Source organism: Leopardus geoffroyi, chromosome E2, assembly GCF_018350155.1.
Source record: "Leopardus geoffroyi isolate Oge1 chromosome E2, O.geoffroyi_Oge1_pat1.0, whole genome shotgun sequence".
NCBI classification, from domain to species: domain Eukaryota; kingdom Metazoa; phylum Chordata; class Mammalia; order Carnivora; family Felidae; genus Leopardus; species Leopardus geoffroyi.
In genome coordinates, this window is record NC_059335.1 from 25,440,973 (window position 1) to 25,465,008 (window position 24,036).

Genomic DNA, 24,036 nt, shown 5'->3' on the forward strand with positions numbered 1-24,036 from the left:
TATTCCTTTCTCTTCTTTTTTTCTTTTTAACATTTGGTTTGCTTATAACACTACTCCTCCATATATCCTGACTCCCAAGTGAGTTTTAAACCTCATGCTATATCAGTTTATAGATACTCAGCCTAACAGTCTTTAGGGACAGCGTGGAATAGTGCCTGGCACAGTATTGCTGTTGATAACTGTTTAGTGAATTTAACTGAGTACTGTAGTCAGGGGATTCTTATCTTGCATGAACTCACAAGGAGGCAATGGGTGAATCAATTTTCCTCTGTCTCATGGTCCAGAAGGTGATTTAGACTTTATAATTACTTACAAAATATTTACAAATTCACCAAAATACTTTGTTTCAATACACAGTATTTATTAAGGAGACATATTAACATGCATAGATACACAAAGTAAACCACTTATACACATGCCATTCCCAGTGAATTGTAAAGAAAAAAATAACACAAAGAACAAAATTAAATTTTGGGGGGTTTTTGTGTTTTATAGGCATCATATGTCCATTTGCACATTAGACAATCATTAGCACTGACATATAAACTTTTCCCAGTCTTAGGTTTAAATCTTAGGGTAACTTTTTGGTGAGGTGAAGTTCACAAAAATTTGCATTGAAGTGTGAGTGTAAATTAGAGAATGCTTTTGAGAATAAAAATGTGGTTGAAGATTTGCATTCTCAGATGCTATCTACAGCAGTTTCCTTTCAAGAAATCAAATACTCTTCATTATCACATGATTAGGATCAGTGTTCAAAAGAAAATTTTTAGTGCACGTTAATTCTTGGAGGGTACTATCATTTGTAGTTAATATGAGCAAGTAATAAATTGTTATATAAGGTGTCAACCACCCTAAGAATTTAGGCTTTCCAAAGAATATGATTTCTTCATGCCTGAAAATAAAATTCTATTGAGTCTATATATTTTGATAATTAGTTGTAGAAGTCTGTAAAAAGCAAATCTAAAAATAGTAACAATGACAACTACCACTTAATTGAGCACTAACTCTGTGCTAGGCACCAAGCTAAGCACTTCACATACATCATCCCATTTGATGTTTACAAACTCAAGTAAGTAGTATTCTTAGCCCCATTTGTAAACAAGAAAACTGAGGCTCACAGATTAAGCAATTAGCCAAATTCAATCACCTTGTGACTGGTGAAACTGGAAATTTAAGGCAAGCCTGTTGGACTGCAATTCCAAAGCCAGAGTACCCAATCACTACCCTGTGTGCCCTCAGTGAGTGATTCCTGGCCCACTGTGGCGAAGGTGAAATAACTTTACCTGTGATACATTCACAAAAGTATAATTTGCAGTTAGAAGAAAAAGCAAGACCAATTCAAATGGAACACAAAAATCCCTGCTCATTTATTTTTATTTATACATGTCTTTTTCCATCATCATTATTCTAATAAGATTATAAATACATAAACACCTGAGTACATGCAACACATTCCACAAAGGAACAAAAACATACAGCACATTTAAATAACCCAAATCTTTGTATACAAAGTGCTTTAAAAAAAGACCTTGTGACACATTCAGACCATATTTATTTGAATACTTTTCAATAATTACCAAAGGATACATCATTTATAAATAATATTCAAAATCCCCTATTTTCTTCTATCAGCCAAATTTAGTATTTCAATTAATCAAGTGAATAGCTGTTCCATTACATAATATTAAAGGCAAGTCACATAGCATCAAAATGAAACCGATGGGCTTCTTGTCGTTTTTCTCTATCATCTGCTTTCTGAAAAAGAATTTTAGACTAGGTTATAAATGATAGGAAAATGTCAATAAAAGCCATTTCTGAAACGTTAATTAAAAAAATCTTAAACCTCTAAGCCAGTAGTAGGTAAACGATGTGATTTTATTATGTAATAATGTTATGAAATTTTTGTAGTTTACAGTAGCTATTTTATAATTAAGAACCCACTAACTGAATTGAAAAACCAACAAGAATGGGCTAAATGGGTAAGGAGCACTAAGGAATCTACTAAGGAGCACTAAGGAATCATTGTTGCACTATATGTTAACTAATTTGGATGTAAATTTTAAAAAGTAAAAAATACAATTAAAAAAAACAAAGTACTGTCCAGGGGGAAGATAGATTTTCTTTTAAAGGGATAATAAACTCAAGAAAACAAAACAAAACAAACAAACAAAAACTAAAAAAGAAACAAAAAAACCCAACAAGAAATGTTCCTTTTCCTTAAATGCTGAGTTGGTTATCATTTATTATTTATTTGAAAGTAGTAGTAGAAATTTAATTCTACAAGGATGGAATTAACTATTTTTCCCATTCTTTCTTATTTTATTTTTTAATAAAGTTTATTTATTTTGAGAGAGACAGAGACAGTGCCAGCGGGGTAGGGGCAGAGAAAGGGAAAGAGAGGGAATCCCAAACAGGCTCTACACTATCAGTGCAGAGCCTGATGTGGGGCTTGAACTCATCAACTGTGACATCATGACCTGAGCCAAAGCCAAGAGTTGGAAGCTTAACCAACTGAACCACCCAGGCACCCCAACTATTTTTCCCATTCTTAACACTATAAGCAAATCTAAGCAAAGTACATTAATTATTTTTGCATTAACCTATTGATTTAGCATATATTCATTGACCTTCCACTCCCAGCAAAGTACTGTGCTTGGTATTTTGAGGGATTAGAAAAATCCTCAGTTTTGTATCTTGTTCTCAAGGAACTTAAAGCCTAGAGAGAAAAAAGCAAACCATATTGAATTGACTGTATTTCAGGGAAAAAAAGTGAAAAATGTCACTAATATTCTGGGAGAGAGATTACTTCTAGGTTGGAGTGAGGAAAGGGAAAGCTTTGAAAAGATAGTAGTCATGGAAATGAGGGGAAGGGGCATTCATTCCAAACTGGGCATGAAATAGGTATAATCATGCCAAGTGGGGCAGAAGCATGGAATACTTGAAAGCAACTGGTAACAAATAAGGTTGGAAAGGTATATGGTGGAGTCCTATGGAAGTTCTAAGAATGATAGGCTAAGGAGTTTACAGATTTTAGGCAGAGATTTTTGAACAGAGGAGTGACATGATTAAGGCTAAACTTGATGATGAATAATATGGCTGCAGTGCAATCAATGAAGTGGAAAGGGAAAGAATGAACTCCAGGAGACCAGGCAGGACCTAACAAGGAGCTGAACCTAAAGCCCCTGGGAGTAAGAATGCAGATGTGGGGTCAGCTGCAGGGATTGCTATGGAATCAAAATCAGTGGGGCAACTGATCAAATTTTATAGTTAAGTAGGAAAGAAGACAGACAAAGCTTTACAATATTGTTTGTTTTTTAAGTTTATTCCTTTTGAGACAGAGAAAGTGTACAAGCAGAGAAGGGCCAGAGAGAGAGAGGGAGAGAGAATCCTAAGCAGGCTCCACATCCAGCGCAGAGCCCTCCACTGGGGCTTGATCCCACAAACTGTGAGATCATGACCTGAGTTGAAATCCAGAGTCAAAGGGCTTAACCAACTTAGCCACCCAGGTGCCCCTACAATACTGGTTTTATGCTGCTTGTAAGTGATCTAGGTAGAGATGTCATGGAGACGGCTAGAAATGGGGGAAGAGACCTTTAGGGAGAGATGAGTGTTAGGGGTATTTGAAGTAATAGTGTGAAGTTATGCCTTTGGATAAAATTGGCAGGAAAACTGTACAAAGAAGACACCCTAAGGCAGACACCATGGTTAGGAAATGGTATGGGGCGCCTGGGTGGCGCAGTCGGTTAAGCGTCCGACTTCAGCCAGGTCACGATCTCGCGGTCCGTGAGTTCGAGCCCCGTGTCAGGCTCTGGATTGATGGCTCAGAGCCTGGAGCCTGTTTCCGATTCTGTGTCTCCCTCTCTCTCTGCCCCTCCCCCGTTCATGTTCTGTCTCTGTCCCAAAAAAAATAAATAAACGTTGAAAAAAAAAAAACTGTGGTTGTTCACTAAACAATTCAGACTTTAAAAAAAAAAAAAAAAGGAAATGGTAGAAGGGAGCACCCAGCATAGGTGAAAAAGAAGTGGTCAGAAAGGTAGAAGAACCACAGTACCAGAGTGGAGTATATATGGTTAAATACACATCTGTATTTAAAACTTCAATTTTCAGTCACTGAATCATTATTATTATAAGTCCACAATGTTTATCCTGTAATCAGATGATCTGAGGAATTAAGAAATTAATTTCCTTTCCTTTATAGGTCTAGAGCTATTTAATACTTCAGACTGTGTTCTGATACTTCTGGAAAAAAAATATGTAGGATCGCCCTTTATTTTACTTCTTAAGTTGCAATCTTAAAATTAACTGAATATGTAAGTTTCTGTTATCATTTTTGATGGAAAGGAGTAATTTTTTGGGAGAGACAAACCTATGAAAATTTATCAGAACAGTTAAATTTTTCTCTTTTTCATAAGTTAAAACAGCTAAAACACATGGTAAATTTAGTTAATAAAAAATAATTATAATGGGCATGACAATCCAGAGAGAGTAGTTACAAAAAAAAAAAAAAAAAGAAAACAGTTGTATGACACAAAGAAGACTTTTTTGGGGAACATTGTTGGAACCTGCTAGTTATATACTTTAATATATATTCCTATTAACACATGTATTTAATTCATATTCACATTTTCATAGAAATTGGTTTTTCAATTTATATCTCAACTGCTAGTAAATTTATGTGATAGCCTCTTCTTTCCTCCTCATAAACACTGTATAAGGAAAAACTATGTTTTTGGAGTGTTGTTTTTAATTATTTAGGAGTTATACTAAAGAATAGAAATATGTTTAGTGCAAAGAATACTTTACAAATAGAAAAGATGTTTATCACTTTAGTTGTTACTTCCCACCCAAACCTTGAGAAAATCATTTAACTTGTCTGTGTTTCAATTCTTTATATAGAGATAGCTGTTATTCCTGGAAAAAAGGGTTCATGGCTCTAAGTAGATCATAAACATAGGCTTGTTAAAAAAAATTATTTTTTAGGACTTTATGACATTGTTTTTAATTAAGTTTTTCTATATTTCTGGTAATTTTTGGGTGATCATTTTATTACTATTATACAGCATTGAAGTTTTAAAATAATTTTAAAATAATTTGTATGAATTGTTAAGAGACATTTGTAAGTTGAGAGGATGAAAGAAATTATCAGTAAGATGACATTATGGACAGAATGTGAAAAATCAGAAAATCTTAGTTACTTGAAAAAAGTTTAAAATATAATGTTTTTAGAGAGCAATGTATTACTATTCTAAGTTAATAAAAGTTAATATTTCATTTAAATGAACAAACCTTTTCCTGCCAATGTAAAATGCCAATTATTGCCAAGATGAAAACACAGACACCGATGAGAGCTATAGCAGTAAGTAGGACGATGTTACTTGGTGTAAGGTACAGCTTGGCACTCCAGCTGTAGATAAAACAGAATCATTAAAATTACACATTTAAATGAAAAATCACAAAATTCTACTGAGACCCAAAAGCAAATAGCTATTAATTAATGAAACAGTTGATTCATCAATTAATTAATTCTCCCAACTATCCATTCACTATAAATAAAACAACAGCACTTAAATTTAGATTGGGCTAAGAATACTAATGATCCTACAGAGTTCAGATTTCACTCAGAGAACTGAAACAGAATAGAATTTTTGATGAGATGCTTCATTATTTTTCTTTGATCCTGTGAGAATTATTCTTAAGTGAACCTATTAAGGGTACTTAGGACAATCTTAGAGATTGTTTTTATGTCTTGATTTACTTGCTGAATTTGCAAACTTGAACTTCAAGACTACATAATTTTGATATCACGTCACCTTATTTTCTGATCCTTGTTCATATATGTACTATGGCCAACTAAAACAGCCATATAACTAAGTGGGTATAGATAGATGGCTTGTGTAAAAACACTTCTACCATTTCTGAGCCATGTTGGAGGGTTTACATTACCACAATGACATTGAGACTTCTTACAAAATCACTTTTAGTCCCTCAGTGTTAATGACAATATACAGACTTTAGCATAAATAGAACTAGCTCTTTCCCTACTACGTAATATGGCACTTGCAAACCTTGAAAAGCTTAAGCTCTATATCACCAACACTGCAGGTGGTTATATACAAAGAATTTTATTCTCCCTGAAAATAGATGATGGATATATTTTCATTTTAAAGTCACCTACTGTTATTGTATTACTGTCAATTTCTCCCTTTAGGTCTGTTAATGGTTGCTTTATATATTTAGGTGCTCCTATGCTGGGTGCGTAAATATTTACAATTATTATATCCTCTGGGTTTTTTTGGACTCTTGTGTTATTATGTAATGCCCTTTGTCTTTTATTAAAGTCTTTGTTCTAAAATATTTTGTCTGAGATATATATATGTATATATCATATATGTATATATATACATATATGTATGTACATATATACATATATACATATATATATTATATATATGTATATATATATATAGCTACCCAGCTTTTTGTTTCCATTTGCATGAAACATCTTTTTTCCTTCCTTTGACTTTCAGTATGTGTGACTTTACATCTGAGGGGAGTCTCTTATAGGAAGCATATACATGGATTTTTAAAAAATATATTTAGCCTATTTTTATTTTAAAAGTTTAATGAAAGTAAGATCATTCCGATGAATAGCAAGTAGTAATTGACTTATTTTGGGATAATTAAAATTTATTGATCTGTAAGTTAGCCTCTAGTCAATAAATCTCAAAATACACCTCAAACTAAAATCAATTACGTTTTTATTATGTACATAAATTTGAAAAGAACATTTCTTCAGAAAAAGCAAGAGAAACATGAAAAATGTTGAGATTATAAAAGAAAACTGTAACAGAATTTTCCAAAATTCAAAAGTAAGAAAACCAAGAAAATGAATACTGTTAGTTGAGGTTAGTTATTCTCAGTACCTTACTTCATACTTAAAAAAAAAAAAAGTTCTTTCATGAGATTTTTTTGGTAGTTCTTTTAAAATAAACAACAAAAAAATGAAAAGACGTAAGAAAAAAATCTTGGTAAGAAAAAATATGGACAAAAGGCCAATGTTTAGTTTCTTACTCAGAAGCAATCAGTTCTTACCAATTTCCTGCATATCCTTCCAGAGATATTCTATACATACATAGACATATATGCACAAATATCTTCTTCAAATCACAAATGGTTGCTTATTGTACATACTCTAAATGCATTTCCCTTTGTCTTTTGCTTACCACTCTATTTTAAGAGATTGTTCTGTGTCATGATATTAGACCATATAGAAGTACCATAATTTATATAGTTTCCTATCCATAGTGCAGATTTTTTAGTTTTGTTATAAATTTCATGTATAAAAAAGTAACAAACACATAATATAGACTCATTAAAAAATATCTGAACTCAGACTATAACTGTTTCTAGAGATGTTCTCTCTTTTTAAAAAGATTTTATTTTTAAGTAATCTCTACACCCAACATGGGGCTTGACCCACAACCCCAAAATCCAGTCATGTGGTCCACTGATGGAGCTAGCCAAGTGCCCCTCTACTGATGTTATCTTATTTCATGCCTAATGATGTGATAAAGTTGTTTTCTTAAGTAGTTTGCTTCTAAAGCCCTTAAATCTACCATAAAATATATCCTGTAGTGAGCTGGTAAAGTGGCTCTCTCGGGTGGGGAAAAAAGACCTTATTGGCAGTTGCCAATTTTCATGTTGTAAATACTCCCATCATAGCTGATTTTAATGTTACCTCACTGAACACAGTGGGAAAAAGACGCATACCATCAGCTCATGAGATGGCATGAGCTGGTTCTAGCAAACCATTGAATATATTCCATTGAAAAATTTAATAAAGAACAATACAGCTTGGATTTTGAGAAGAAATGTAACAAAACAGCACCCTGCTGGTTACATATTCATAGATAAATTACACCCTTCCTCTTTGGTTATTTTCCATAACTGATATCAGACTAACTTTAAGGACAACTTGTATTCTTTCCAATGAAACAAGTGTTAGTGAATACTTTCATTACCTACTTTTTAAAAATGATGGAATGAATCTAGTATTTTAAAGAAAAATGAAAAAAGATAAGGAGTTAGATTTAAATGCTATTATTACAGGAGGAATATATTCTGCTAAAGATAAAAAACATCTACATTTCACTGAAAATTTACTCTATGCTGGGCACTGTCTTAAACATATTTCATCTTCATCTTTTTAAGGTAGGTGTTCTACTTCCCACTTCACAAATGCAGAAATTGACCATCAGCAGTGGGTCTTAGTTTCTAGTTTAGGTCTGTTTGACTCCAAAACGTGTGCCTAACCACTGTGGGATATATACCACTTCTCTAAGCATTTATTAAAAAGATCAATGCTTATTGAAAAATTCAGCACTCTGAAATTTTAGAATTTATAGCTAGTGAACTGAAGATCAGTTTATTTAATCAGAATATGTATAAATCCCTAATTAGTTAACCTGCTGTTTTTCTAATAGGGTTTAATTTGTTTTCCATAAAAAAAGTCAGGGACCTTTTGTGTAGGAATGTTTAGTCATTTAAGGTTTGCTGTAAGCAAATTAAATGATGGCACTCATGGGAACACAGCAGGAATAGAGACAGAGTTTTTAAAAGATGTAACTGTTTCTATGATTCTGAATTGACAGTATTTTTACCAAAATCAGTTCAAGCAAGGGCATTACCTTCGAGGAACATTGTGAGGATATGGAATAACAATTAGCTGGGAATTTGGAATGATTGCAGTCCACTCTTGTTTTCGTATAGACTGGAAAAAGAATGTTAAGAACATTTAACATCTAGTATACTTTAAAAACAATTATTAGATTAAATTGAAGGTGGCAGCATAGGAGGACACTGGGCTCACCTCGTCGTGCTGATCACTTCGATTCCACCCACATCTGCCTAAATAACCCAGAAAACTGCCAGAAGACTGGTCGAACGGACTCTCCAGAGCCAAGCGTAGACAAGAGGCCCATGGAGGAGGGTAGGAAGGGCAGAGAGGCAGTGCGTGCTACACGGACTGGTAGGAGGGAGCTGGGGCGGTGGAGGGGCAGCCCACCTGGCAAGGCAGAGCCCCCGAAGTCTGACTTGCAAAAGCAGAGGGGCCAGACCCTATGAGTTCTGACAGCCAGTGGGACTTACCATCTGGAATGTTAAAAGTCAACAGCTCTGTTCTCAGAGAGCGGGGAGGGCGAGAGGACACTGGGAGGGAGAGTTGTTGAGCCCCAGAACACAGAGCTCAGCTTGGCAGGAGAACAAAGGCGCTGGGAAGTGCCATTTCCCTCTCCCATCTCCCAGCTGAAATTCCAAAGGGAACCAGTTCCCCTCACCAAACTTGCTTGCACCGTGCAAATGCCCAACGCTGCTGTTCTGTGGATCCACGCCTCTGACGGGCCTACCTCCCTCCCCGTGCTGCAGGGTTTCTCCCACAGGGGACCACCCATGGCAAACCTAGCTAAGCCTGCCCCTCCCGCCCCTGTGCACCTTGCAGATCCACCCCGGCTAATACGCCCTTGGCCATATCCATTGAAGCAGCAGCACAAGCCTGGCACTGTGCAAGTAGCCCAGACAGGGGACACACCACTCCACAGTGAGTCCTGCCCTTGGAAGAAGGGAAGATAAGGTACACACCAGTATGACTGTGGCCCCAGCGGTGGGCTGGGGACAGACATCGGGTCTGACTGCGGCCTCGCCCACCACACAAGTTACTCCTGATAGCACAAGAAGTGGCCTACAGTTTGGAGTTACCACAGGGACTACCCAAAATAACAAAACGGAAGAACTCTCCTCAAAAGAAGCTCCAGGAAGTAGCAACAGCTAATGAATTAATCAAAACCGATTTAAACAATATAATGGAATAAGAATTTATAATAATGGTCATAAAATTAATCACTGGGCTTGAAGAAAGCACAGAGGCCATCAGAGAATCTATTGCTACAGAGATGAATTAAAAAATGCTATAAATGAGGTGAAAAATAAACGAAGGCGGCCATAGCACGGATTGAAGAGGCAGAGGAGAGAATAGGTGAATTAGAAGATAAAATTATGGAAAAAGAGGAAGCTGAGAAATAGAGAGATAAAAAAATCCAGGAGTATGAGGGGAGAATTAGAGAACTAAGTGATGAAATGAAACGGAGCAATATCCATATCATGGGAATTCCAGAAGGAGGAAGGAGAAAAAGGGGCTGAAGGTGTACTTGAATAAATCATAGCTGAGACCTTCTCTAATCTGGGGAAGGAAAAAGGCATTGAAATCCAAGAGGCACAGAGAACCCCCTTCAGACGTAACGTGAATTGATCATCTGCACGACATATCAGAGTGAAACTGGCAAAATACAAGGATAAAGAGAAAATTCTGAAACCAGCTAGGGATAAACAGGCTCTAATTTACAAAGGTAGACACATAATAGTAGTAGCAGACCTACCTACTGAAACTTGGCAGGCCAGAAAGGAATGGCAGGAAATCTTCAATATGATGAACAGAAAAAAAAAAAAAAAAAAAAAAAAAAAGCAGCCAAGAATCCTTTATCCAGCAAGCCTGTCATTCAGAATAGAAGGAGAGATAAAGATTTCCCCAAACAAACAAAAACTGAAGGAATTCATCACCACTAAACCAGCCCCAAAAGAGATCCTAAGGGGGATTCTGTGAGTGAAATGTTGCAAGGACCACAAAGGACCAGAGACATCACTACAAGCATGAAACCTACAGACATCACAATGACTCTAAACCCATATCTTTCTATAATAACACTGAATGTAAATGGACTGAATGCTCCAACCAAAAGATATAGGGTGTCAGAATGGATAAAAAAAACAAGACCCATCTATTTGCTGTCGATAAGAGATTCATTTTAGACCTGAGGACACCTTCAGATTGAAAGTGAGGGAATGGAGAACTATCTATCATGCTAGTGGAAGTCAAAAGAAAGCTGGAGTAGCCATACTTATATCAAACTAGACTTTAAATTAAAAGTTGTAACAAAAGATGAAGAAGGACATTTTATAATAATCACAGGGTATTATTATAAACAGGGTATAACAGCAACAGAAAGACAAAGAAACTGATCCCATTTACAACTGAACTAAGAATCACAAAGATCTGTATGCTGAAAACTATAGAAAACTTATGAAGGAAATCGAAGAAGATACAATGAAATGGAAAAATATTCCATGCTCATGGATTAGAAGAATAAATATTGTTTGAATGTCAATACTACCCAAAGCAATCTACACATTCAATGCAATCCCAATCAAAATTGCACCAGCATTCTTATCGAAGCTAGAACAAGCAATCCTAAAATTTGTACGGAACCACAAAAGACCCTGAATAGCCAAAGTAATATTGAAAAAGACCAAAGTGGGAGGCATCTCAATCCCAGACTTTAGCCTCTACTACAAAGCTGTCATCATCAAGGCAGCATGGTATTGGCACAAAAACAGACACATAGACAATGGAATAGAATAGAGACTCCAGAATTGGGCCCACAAAAGTACGGCCAAGTAATATTTGACAAAGCAGGAAAGAATATCCAATGGAAAAAAGACAGTCTCTTTAACAAATGGTGCTGGGAGAAGTGGACAGCAACATGCAGTAGAATTAAACTAGACCACTTTCTTACACCATTCACAAAAATAAACTCAAAATGGATGAAGGACCTGAATGTGAGACAGGAAACCATCAAACCCTAGAGTAGAAAGCAGGAAAAAAACCTCTCTGACCTCAGCCGTAGCAATTTCTTACTTGACACATCTCCAAAGGCAAGGGAATTAAAAGCAAAAATGAACTATTGGGACCTCATGAGATAAAAGGCTTCTGCACCGCAAAGGAAACAATCAACAAAACTAAAAGGCAACCAACGGAATGGGAAAAGATATTTGCAAATGACATATCGGACAAAGGGCTAGTATCCAAAGTCTATAAAGAACTCACCAAACTCCTCACCCGAAAAACAAATAACCCAGTGAAGAAATGGGCAGAAGACATGAATAGACACTTCTCTAAAGAAGACATCCAGGTGGCCAACAGGCACATGAAAAGATGCTCAACGTCGCTCCTCCTCAGGGAAATAGAAATCAAAACCACACTCAGATACCACCTCACGCCAGTCAGAGTGGCTAAAATGAACAAATAAGGAGACTATAGATGCTGGCGAGGATGTGGAGAAATGGGAACCCTCTTGCACTGTTGGTGGGAATGCAAACTGGTGCAGCTGCTCTGGAAAAGTGTGGAGGTTCCTCAAAAAATTAAAAATAGGTGTACCCTATGACCCAGCAGTAGCACTGCTAGGAATTTACCCAAGGGATACAGGAGTGCTGATGCATAGGTGCACTTGTACCCCAATGTTTATAGCAGCACTTTCAGCAATAGTCAAATTATGGAAAGAGCCTAAATGTCCATCAACTGATTAATGGATAAAGAAATGTTAGTTTATATATGCAATGGAATACTATTTGTCAATAAGAAAGAATGAAATATGGCCTTTTGTACAATGTGGATGCAACTGGAAAGTGTTATGTTAAGTGAAATAAGTCATACAGAGAAAGCAGATACCATATATTTTCACTCTTAGGTGGATCCTGAGAAACTTAACAGAAGCCCATGGGGGAGGGGAAGGGGAAAAAAAAGGTTAGAGAGGTAGGGAGCCAAACCATAAGAGACTTTTAAAAATAGAATAAACTGAGGGTTGATAGGGGGTGGAAGGGAGGGGAAAGTGAGTGATGGGCATTGGGGGGCACCTGTTGGGATGAGCACTGGCTATTGTATGGAAACCAATTTGACAATAAATTTCATATTAAAAAAAACCAAAAACCAAAAAAACCCCAATTATTATTATAAATAAATAAGGAAAAAGCTTAAGTACTCCTTGATTAATTGAAATCCTATGTATGGATTAAGCTAAATTGATATATAATAAGCACCAAATAGGGCTCCTGTGCCCTGGTGGCAATTTTTTTTTAATCTTTTGAAGGATTATATTTCTGTCTCTGAATATAATACTTATTCAACAGTGTATTCAATACACATTCAATACATTCAATACAACACATTCAATACACATTCAATACATTCAATACAGTGTATTCAATACACAACAGTGTATTCAATTTATTCAATAAATACTTATTCAACAGTGTAGGAGGCATTGTTCAAAGTGCTATGTACAAATGCTGCTTGAAGCTAAAATTCGAGTGGAGGTGGAGTATGACAAACAATAAAATACATATTATGTTAGATATTCAAGATGAAGAAAAAAAGGAGAAAAGAGGGATAGGAGGTCATGAGGTTTATGAGAGAGGTGCTAGAAAACTATATCTTCAAATTATGATGTGTTCTATGTAAGGCAAGTTTAGGTAGATCACTATTTCTTTTTCTTAAGTCATTATGTCTATTTTTCTACATCTCTTTAAAGAGATTAAAAAAGTTTGAATTATTTGAATTCAAATATTCAAATTGTTGAATTCAAATACTAAATAGTGAATGTTAAAACACAGATTCATTGTAAACAAAATAAATTTTTACTCACCTTCTCTCCGGATGGACGGGGAATGCCAACATAAAGATGATCAAGAAAATTTGCACTTCGACCTAAGCCAAGTACATTGTATGGTAGTTGGAGAGCTAAATGTGCTGACTGGCTGAGTTGTCCAGCTACATTTATTAAAAAAAAAAAAAAAAAAAGGCATCTTTGTAAACATTGCTCTTATCAAACATTAAAATGATAAAAATGTTAACAATTTAGGTGCCAGAACTTAATTCTTTAAGGATAAAAATGTGAAATGAAATGTCTCGATTATTAACATTAATGATTCACTTTTCAAAGAAAGCAGGTTTATTGAGATATAATTCACATACCATAAACATCACCAACTTAAAATGTGTAGTGTTTTTGAGTATATTAAAAACGTTGTTGAACTATAACCACAAATTTAGAACATTTTCATCACCCAAAAAGAAATCCCATACCCATTAGAAGTTACTCCTATTTCTAACCTTTACTCTTTCAGCTATGGGTAATCACTAATCAGTTTCTCTATAGATTTGCCTCTTCTAGAGATTCATATAAATACAATCATACAATGTGTGGTCTTTTTATGAATAATGCTGCTGTGTGAACATTCACATACAAGTCTTTGTGTCAACTTGTTTTCCAAAATGGCCACAGCATTCTATATTCTGTATTCCCACCAATAACGTATGAAGGTTCCAAGTTTTCCACATCCTTGCTAATGCTTCCTCTGTCTTTTTGATCATAGCCATCCCAGTGGTTGTGAAGTGGTATTTCTCATTGTGGCTTTTTTTGCATTTACCTAATGCCTAATGATGCTGAGCTGCTTTTCAAGTGTTATTGGCTATTTATGTAGCTTCCTTTTCTGTTAAGGTTGGTAATAGTATCCTCTTTCATTATGGACTTTAGCAATTTGAGTCTTCTCTCTTTTTTTTTTGTCAGTCTAGCTAAAGGTTTGTAAATTTTGTTAATCTTAAAAAAATCTTTTAATTGGTTTTCTTTATGTTTTTCTTCCCTTCTTATTTTCTTTCATTTTTGGCTTCTGCTTGCTTTGGGCTTAGTTTCCTTTTCCTTGGCTAATTCCTTCCTTCCTTCCTTCCTTCCTTCCTTCCTTCCTTCCTTCCTTCCTTCCTTCCTTCCAGTTTATTTATTTATTTTGAGAGAGAGAGAGAGAGAGAGAGAGAGAGAGAGAGATAGCGCACAAGCAGGGGAGGAGCAGAGAGAGAGAGAACCCCAAGCAGGCTCTGCACCACCAGCACGGAGCCTCATGTGGGGCTCTAACTCATGAACTGTGTGAGGTCATGACCTGAGCTGAAACCAAAAGTCAGATGCGTAACAGACCCACCCCAGGTGCCCCAGGTAGTTTCTTAAGGTGGTTATCAGTTTCAGATTTTTCCTATTCCTTAATATAGGCACTTACATCAATAAGTTTTCCTCTACAAACTGGTTTAGCTGCAGCCTATATATTTTGGTATGTTGTGTTTTTGTTTTCATGCACCTAAGTATTTTCTAGTTTCCCTTGTGATTTATTTGACCTATTGGTTTTTTAGGAGTCTGTTGTTTAATTTCCACATATTTGTGAATTTTCAAATTATTATTGATTTCTAATAGCATCCCATTGTAGTTAGGGAACATACCTAGGATGATTTCAATTCTTTTAAATTTATTGAGGCTTGTTTTATGACCTAGCATATGGTCAGTCTATTTTGGAGAATGTTCCATGTGTGTTTGGGAAGAATGCATATTCTGCTGTTGTTGGGTGGAGTGTTCTGTACAGTTCTGTTAGGTTTTGTTGGTTTGTAGTGTCATTTTCTCTTTCCTTAACAATCTTATGCCTGATTTGATCCATTATTGAAAGTGCAGTATTAAAGTCTCCAATAATTTATTTTGAATTATCAATTTCTGTCCTCAAGTCTTCATGTATTTGGGGTGCTCTGTGGTTAGATGCCTATGTCTTTATAGTTCTTATAGCTTCCTTATGGATTACCCTTTTTATGGTCATTATAAAACGTCCTTCTTTGTCTCTAGTAACAATTTTTTGTCTTAAAGTCCAGTTTAGTCTGATACTAGAATGGCCACTCCAGCTCTCTTTTGGTTACTTTTTGCATGGCATAATTTCCCCCATATTTTTACTTTCAAGTTATTTGTATCTTTTTTAAAAAAGATATTATTTTTTAAAGTAATCTGTATACCCAGTGTGGGGCTCAAGCTTACAATCCTGAGATTGAGAGTCACTGAGCCAGACAGGCACCCCCCTCCCCAAACTTATTTGTATCTTTGAACCTAAAGTGTCTTTTGTAGATGGCACATAATTGAGTCATATATTATCCATTCTACAAATCTCTGCCTTTTGATAAGAGTGTTTATTCCAATTACACTTAGTTTGATTGCTGATAAGGCAGGATTTATGTCTCCCATTTACTCTTAGTTTTGTACATGTTTTATGTCTTTTGAATTAAAGGCACTACTACTTTGTTAAATTATTTTAGTATACTATTTTAATTCCCTAGTTATTTCTTTTATAGTTTTTGAATTATTTTCTTCATGGTTGCCATAGAGATTACAATTAGCATATTAACTAACTTAATTCTTAGTGCATATAACAACTTTGCTCCAATATAGCTATTGTCCTCCCCTTTCTTTTGTGCTCTTATATGTTATATTTTTATACATAACCAGCTCATCAACACAGATTTACATGATTACTTTATGCACATTTAAGTCAGATAGGAAATAAGAGACATTACCATATTTTCTATTTATCTATAGTCTTACTGGTGTTTTTACTTAATTGTGTGGATTTTAATTACTGTCTAGTTGTCCTCTAAGCTCAGCCTGAAGGGCTCCCTTTAGCATTTCTTTTAGGGCTGGCCTGGTAGAGATGAATTGTCTGTTTAAAAAAAAATTTTTTTTAATTTTTATTTTAGAGAGATTAAGAGGGAGAGAGAGAAAGAGAGAAAGAGAGAGAGAGAGAGAGAGGGAGAGAGAGAGAGAGAGAGGGAGAGAGAGAGAGAATCTCAAGCAGGCTCCACATTCAGTACAGAGCCCAATGCAGGGCTTGATCCCACAATCGTGGGATCAAGACTTGAGCAGAAAACAAAAGTTGGACACTCAACTGACTGAGCCACCCAGGTGGCCCTGAATTGTCTGTATTGTTTATCTAGGAATGTCTAAATTTCTTCATTTTTGAAGAATCGTTTTGCCACATATAGAATTCTTCACTGACAGTCCCCCCCCCCCCCCCCCCCCCCACCTTTAGCATATATCCTCCTCCTCTGGCCTCTATGGTGTTTGTTGATAAGTCAGCTGTTGATCTTATTGAGGCTCTCATATATGTGATAAGTAGCATCTCTCTTGCTGCTATCAATAGAATTTTTGTCTTTGTTTTTTGACAGTTTGACTATGCGTGGATCTCTTCTTAGAATTTGCTGGGCTTCTTAGATGTGCATATTAATGCTTTTCATCAAATTTAGGTGCTTTTGGCCATTATTGCTTCAGATATTTATTTTGCCCCTTTCTTTTTCTCTTTTCCTTTTATGAATCCCCTTATACATATGTTGGTATGCTTGATGGTGGGTCCATAGGTCTCTGAGTTTTTTTTTTTCTTCTATAACTCAGGCTGTATATACTTCCTGTATACAGAAATTAGTATTCAAGTTTGATCCTATTCAAGTTTGCTTATTCTTTTGTCAACTCAAATCTGTTGAGTCCTCTGCTGAATTTTTCTCTTCAATTTCCATTTCCAGAATTTCTATTTGATTTTTAAAATGATCTTTATCTCCTTATTTCCATTTTCTATTTAGTGAGATATAGTTGTCATATTTACCCCTAATTCTTCAATCCTGGCTTCTTTTAGTTCTTTAAACATATTTATAATACCAACTTTATAGATTCTGTCAACTATGTCCAATATCTTTGGGTACATTTTCTGTTATTTTATTTTATTTTTTTAAAAATGTGTTTGTGGCATAATTTCCTGTTTCTTTGCATGTCATATAATTTTTGGTTGAAAGTGGATTTCTTAGATAATATAATGACTGTGGTATCAACCATCTCCTTTCAAGGATTTGTTGGTTTTTCTTTGTTGGTGGCGCTCATTTGTTCAGTGAGTTTCCTGGATGAATTCTATAGATCCTTCATTCCCTGCCACAAAGTTATTTTATTTTCTTATTTTTAAAGTTTTTATCTTAAGCCTGACTTCCTAGGGGATATACTTGAGTCAGCAATGACTGGTCACAAGATTTCTTTAAATATCTTGTCTATATGTCTTCCACACTTTGGGGGATTTGTGTGTGGAAGTATTCCTTCAAACTTCAGGCAGTTTACAGATTAATTTTAGTTTTCATGTATTGCTTAAGCAGGGCCACAAGGTAGTATTTGAATGAGGTAGTTTCATTTCTAGGCATGTTCACAGCCGTATAGATCCCTATGAATATATTGGAGTTTTTCAAAGTCATTTTGTTCCTCAAGATTTCCTTTTATACGTTGAACAGGTTCTTGTTTCACTATATCTGAAATCATAGGCCTAGGTAGCTTAGATTTTGCCAGCAGATGATTGTTCTTTTTGGTAATGCCCCAGGGATAGGGCTTTTTAAAATTTGTAAAATAAATTTTATTTTTTACTGCTGGGCTGAACTCTGAGTCAAATCAAACAGCCCCCAAATCCTGAGAATGGGGATTTTCCAAGGAGTTGCTAGTTTAGATAAAATATTGACAGTGCTATGGGGATCGGAATTTTAATGGAGCTCCAAAGGTCAGTCCTGTCCACTGACTGTGAGGCTGCTAGCTTTTCCTCGCTGCTGTACTGCTCAGTAGAGAAGGTAGTTCAGATGGGAATAGCCTGAAGTAAAAGTGCCACAGATCCTGCTGTCTTAGTGAGGATTAGTAGTTCTTCTTGGATACATACAGACACACTCCATTCTATAGCTTTGGTTAATTTCTTAAATTCTGAAATGGTTGATACTAGTTGTTTGGCCAGTATTTTTATTTCCCTTTTTGGGGAGAGCAGGTTCGTGTAGTCCTCACACTGGCATTCCAAAAGTCAATCTCTCCCTATGAGTATATATATTTGCTAGGTGTTTGTTACATAATTAAGCTGAACATTTAAACACTAAGACTGGGGTGCCTGTGTGGCTCAGTATGTTAAGTGGCTGACTTTGGCTGAGGTCATGATCTCGTGGTTCCCATGTTGAGCCCCACATTGGGCTCTGTGCAGACAGCTCAGAGCTTGAAGCCTGCTTCGAATTCTGTTTCCCTCTCTCTCTACCCCTCCTCCACTCGTGTTGTCTATCTCTAAAAATATAAAAATTAAAAAAAAAAAAGGATAAGACTAATATCTAAAAATTTTAATATTTAGTGGGACTCTCTTAACATCACTAACATTACCTAGAAATATGAAATAATTTGAAAGTATACATGATTTATTATATAGTTCTTATGTTATGTTATGATTTATTATATAGTTCTTATGTTAGAAATAGAAATGTATAATGGAAAGAGTGAACTTACGTATAGGCATTTAAAAAACGTTAATGTATATAAAATTGTAAAGCAATATAATGATTTGCAAATTAGAAGAATTAGTCTGCCTTATGGAGTTATGCTTATTGAATGAGAGTGCTTAAAAGTATCTTGTCCTGCCTGGTAAACACTAAATACAGGTTAGCTGTATTTGTTAAGATAAAATTTACTATTACATGGTTGAAGTAAAAATCAAATATGTATGGATTTTGCTACAGTACCAGCAAAGACTGACTTAATAGACATCAAACTACTCATATAAATTATTTTCCTATAATTACCTTGCTGTAAAGAACTAAAAATAAGAACATTTATCGAGTACTCTGTTAAGAACATAAATTTCAAATTAAAAGAGTATGTTTAGTAAGAAAACATGTGGCATGTGGATGGGTCAGTTGGTTAAGCAGCTGACATTGGATCATGTCATGATCTCGCGGTTCATGAATTTGAGACCTGCATTGGGCTCTGTGCTGACAGCTCAGAGACTGGAGACTGCTTCAGATTCTGTGTCTCCCTCACTCTCTGCCCCTCCCCCCCAACACTCTCGCTCTCAAAAATAAAGCAGTAAAAAATTGTTAAAAAAAATAAGGAAACTTAAAACTATTAAAAATAATTAGCATAAAATTATCCAAAATCTCAAAATGAAGACATAATTATTATATTTTAGCATACTTTCAATCATGTAATTTTTTTCCCTAGGTATATGCATGCACAGATAAACACATTAACATAGTTTGGTATTGTTGCTTTTCACTCAGTATTATTTTATGAATATTTTTTCATGTTATTAAAATTCTTTAAAAATAGGTAAGCAGAAAGATCATTGTAAAACTGAAATCCCATTAAGAGAAAACCAAAGTAACAGTTAAAAGACATTTATTATTATAAATGCCTTTAAAAATTATTTTTTCTAAAATCTACACAGACATGATCAAAAACATAATTTTAAGCAAAAATGAACTACTGGGACCTCATCAAACTAAACTGAACTAAACTAAACTAAACTTCTGCACAGAGAAGGAAACAATCAGCAAAACTAAAAGGCAACCAACAGAATGGGAGAAGATATTTGCAAATGACATATCAGATAAAGGGTTAGTATCCAAAATCTGTAAAGAACTTATCAAACTCAACACCTAAACAACATAATCCAGTGAAGAAATGGGCAAAAGACATGAATAGACACTTCTCCAGAGAAGACACCCAGATGGCTAACAGACACATGAAAAAATGCTCCAAATCACTCTTCATCAGCGACATACAAATTAAAACCACAATGAGATACTTTATACCTGTCAGAATGGCTAACATTAACAACTCGGGCAACAACAGATGTTGGTGAGGATGAGGAGAAAGAGGATCTCTTTTGCATTGTTGGTAGGAATGCAAGCTGGTGCAGCCACTCTGGAAAACAGTATGGAGGTTCCTCAAAAAGCTAAAAATAGAACTACCCCATGACCCAGCAATTGCAGTACTAGGCATTTATGCAAGGGATACAGGTATGCTGTTTTGAAGGGACACATGCACCCCCATGTTTATGGCAGCACTATCAACAATAGTCAAAGTATGGAAAGAGCCCAAATGCCCATTAATGGATGAATGGATAAAGAAGATGTGGTATATATATACAATGGAGTATTACTCGGCAATCAAAAATAATGAAACCTTGCCATTTGCAACTATGTGGATGGAACTGGAGGGTATTATGCTAAGTGAAGTTAGTCAGTCAGAGAAAGACAAAAATCATATGACTTCATTCATATGAGGACTTTAAGAGACAAAATAGATGAACATAAGGGAAGGGAAACTAATACAAAAACAGGGAGAGGGACAAAACAGAAGAGACTTATAAATATGGAGAAAAAAAATGAGAGTTACTGGAGGAGTTATGGGAGGGGGGTTGGGCTAGATGGGTAAGGGGCACTAAGGAATCTACTCCTGAAATCATTGTTGCACTATATGGTAACTAATTTGGATGTAAATTTTTAAAAATAAAAAATAAAATAAAATAAATTCCAGTTAACATACAGTGTAATATTAGTCACTCTACTTAAAAAAAATCTTAGTAAAGCAGTATCTTGAAAATCTTTATCAACATATAGAAGTCACCTTTTTTCATGAAGAGTGAAAAAGACAATGATTAAGACTCATCACATGAAGACTCTCTTTTGAAGTAAACAGAATGACATCTTGTAATAACTTTATAATTCCTTTCATATATGTTTCTCTTTGGGATTACATTACTCAGTGAAACTAGCAAAAAAGGGAAAGATGAAAATCTTAAGACACTCCAAAGTTAATTTCTCAAGATTTCACTGGTAGTCTGTGTTAGAGTCAGCCCACGAATATACTTAAAAATTTTTGTTTAATGTTTATTTATTATTTTTGAGAGAGAGAGAGAGAGAGAGAGAGAGAGAGAGAATGTGAGCAGGGGAGGGGCAGAAAGAGAGGGAGATACAGAATCCAAAGCAGGCTCCAGGCTCTGAGCTGTCAGCATAGAGCCTAATGTGGGGCTCTGAGATTATTGCCTGAGCTGAAGTCGGATGCTTAACCGACTGAGTATACTTTTAACTTCCTATCAGTGTTCTCTTCACTACATGAGATTGCCTTGGTGATGAATTCAAGACCATTGCATTACACAAAAATCCAATTCATTTTCCTTCAAAATTAACTTAATGATATGTATGATTACTGCTTTTGTTTAAGTGTCCTCTCTGCCAGTTTGTAAATCTTGTAAAAAATTCTTAAAAGCTATGTGAAGAGCTAATGGAGGATAAGAACATGAACTGTGGATGTAACTTTGTATTTGCTGTCCATTGCCTTAACAGAGATAGAAAATACATTGCTGTGACATGATGTGTCAACTTATAAACTTAGAGACTTATAAAACAATGCTATGTTACCATATGTATACTTTAAAAAAAGAAAAAAGAGGAATGTTAAAAAAGACCATAATTTTATTCCCTACATTAATCCTCTAATATCATCATTTTAAAAATCTACTGTTGGAGAGGGAGGAGCCAAGATGGTGGAATAGCATGTTGGTTTTTTTTGTGTCTCAAGTCCATGAAATACGGCCAGATCAACATTAAACCATCCTGCACACCTAGAAAACTGATTTGAGGATTAACACAACAATCTGCACAACCTGAACCACAGAACTCGGCAGGTATGCAGCACAGAGAGGTGAACTGGGTAAGAGAGAAACCACGGAGGGCAGGGAGCTATTTTTGCTTGTGGAGAGAGGATAGAAACAGGGGGAGAGTATTGGAAAAACACCCCCCCCCAAAAAAAAAAAAGCAGCTGGAGAGAAAGTGGAAAAGTGGAAAGAGCCACAGGGACTGAACTAAAAAGGGACAAAAGAGAAAGGAGAGTGTTTAAAATCCACTGAAACTCTATAAACAGGGGGAGCACAGCGTCTGAAACTCCACAGCTTGATACCTGGTGGTGCTCTGCTGGGAAGGGAGAATCCCCAGGGGTCCTCAAGCCACAGGGGAGAGGTGGTTCCCCAGTGGGGAGGATCTCTGGTATAGGCTGTGTGGCCCCCCACAGGCAAATGTGCCAGTAGACCCTGGAGAACAACCACATTTGCTGGTACTGGAACAAGATCGTTGAGGGTAAAGACTGGTGCCAGATGTGTGTTGAGATTTTACATAATCCCTGAAACACTGCTGCTACACGATCGTGTGAACATATTCTGGGGCGGGCTGGCAATCAGCCGTAGTCTCTGGGCGTTGGCAACAAACAGCATGGTCCCAGGAACATTCCTGGGTGTGGCTGGCACCTGGCCATTGCTTGGTGAGATCCTGCCCAGAAGGTCTGCGCAGGACAAAGCCACAGTCCCTCAGAAGTGAGGGGCTGGGAAACACAGTCACATCTGAAATAAAACTCAGGAGGGAGGCACCGCCTGGCAAAATGATGGCTTGGTCACAGACAGTGTAGAATCAAGGAGTGGATGGAAGCCAGAGACAAAGGATGGGTGTGTGATTGCTGATCTGGGAGAACGGAGTTCTGATACTAGAAACTGGATATCTGGGTGACACCATTTTCACCCCTCCCGCGCATGCGCATACACATCTACAAGCACCACAGCAATCCATTCCAGTAAGCTATGCAGCGCCATCTAGTGGAGAACAGACCCCTTACACTAAGCCCTGCCCAACTGGGCCAACCTCGCTTTCAGGAACACAAGTCTCTCTGCCTGCTTAGTTTACAGACCATACTTGCTTCATAGTTTCACTTCTAGGGGAAAATGATGTAATTTCAATCGTATTTCAGTCTGTTCACTGGTCCATCTATTTAATTTTACTTTTCTTTTGTTTTTCTTTTTTGTTTCTTGAATACAGAAAGAGAAAAAATTTATTTTCATTTTCAATTTTTATTAAAAATATTTTTTCTCCTGTATTTTTCACTTTTTTGTAAATTTTTCAAATTCTATTTTACTTCCATCATTTCATTTTATTCTATTTCAATGTATTCAGTTTTTCAAATTTTCAAATGTTTTCCTTTTTTTCTTTTTCCCTTTTTTCTCTAATCTGTCAAGATCCTTTCAACAACCAGACCAAAACACACCTAGGATCTAGCATCATTTATTTGATTCTTTTATGTGTATGTGTTGCTTTTCATCTTTTAATTTTAATTTTTTTGCTTTATTAATTCTTTTCTTCCTTCGAAATGATGAAATGAAGGAATTTACCCAAAAAAGAAAGAGCAGGTAGAAATGACAACCAGGGACTTAACACAGATACAAGCAAGATGTCTGAACCAGAATTTAGAATCACGATAATAAGAATACTAACTGGGGTCAAAAATAGATTAGAATCCCTCTCTGTGGAGATAAAAGAAGCAAAAGCTAGTCAGGATGAAATAAAAAATGCTATAACTGAACTGCAATCTCAAATGCATGCCATGGTGGCAAGGATGGATGAGACAGAGCAGCAAATCAGCGATATAGAGGACAAACTTATGGAGAATAATGAAGCAGAAAAAAAGAGGTAGACTAAGG

The 24,036-nt window shown here is 35.9% G+C and overlaps 1 protein-coding gene across 2 annotated transcripts in view; it reads right to left on the minus strand.

The window, feature by feature from the left end:
• Positions 1 to 1,623: 1,623 nt before the first annotated feature.
• The window catches only part of ITFG1 (integrin alpha FG-GAP repeat containing 1), a 347,243-nt gene continuing 324,830 nt past the window's right edge, over positions 1,624 to 24,036 (minus strand). For both annotated transcript variants that reach the window (XM_045442649.1, XM_045442650.1), the window contains 4 exons: positions 13,530 to 13,654; positions 8,688 to 8,770; positions 5,287 to 5,404; positions 1,624 to 1,755 (listed from right to left, as the gene is read on the minus strand). In XM_045442649.1, coding sequence (XP_045298605.1) covers positions 1,696 to 1,755; positions 5,287 to 5,404; positions 8,688 to 8,770; positions 13,530 to 13,654 — 386 coding nt within the window. In that variant the 3' untranslated portion in view covers positions 1,624 to 1,695. The remainder of the gene's footprint in view (positions 1,756 to 5,286; positions 5,405 to 8,687; positions 8,771 to 13,529; positions 13,655 to 24,036) is intronic.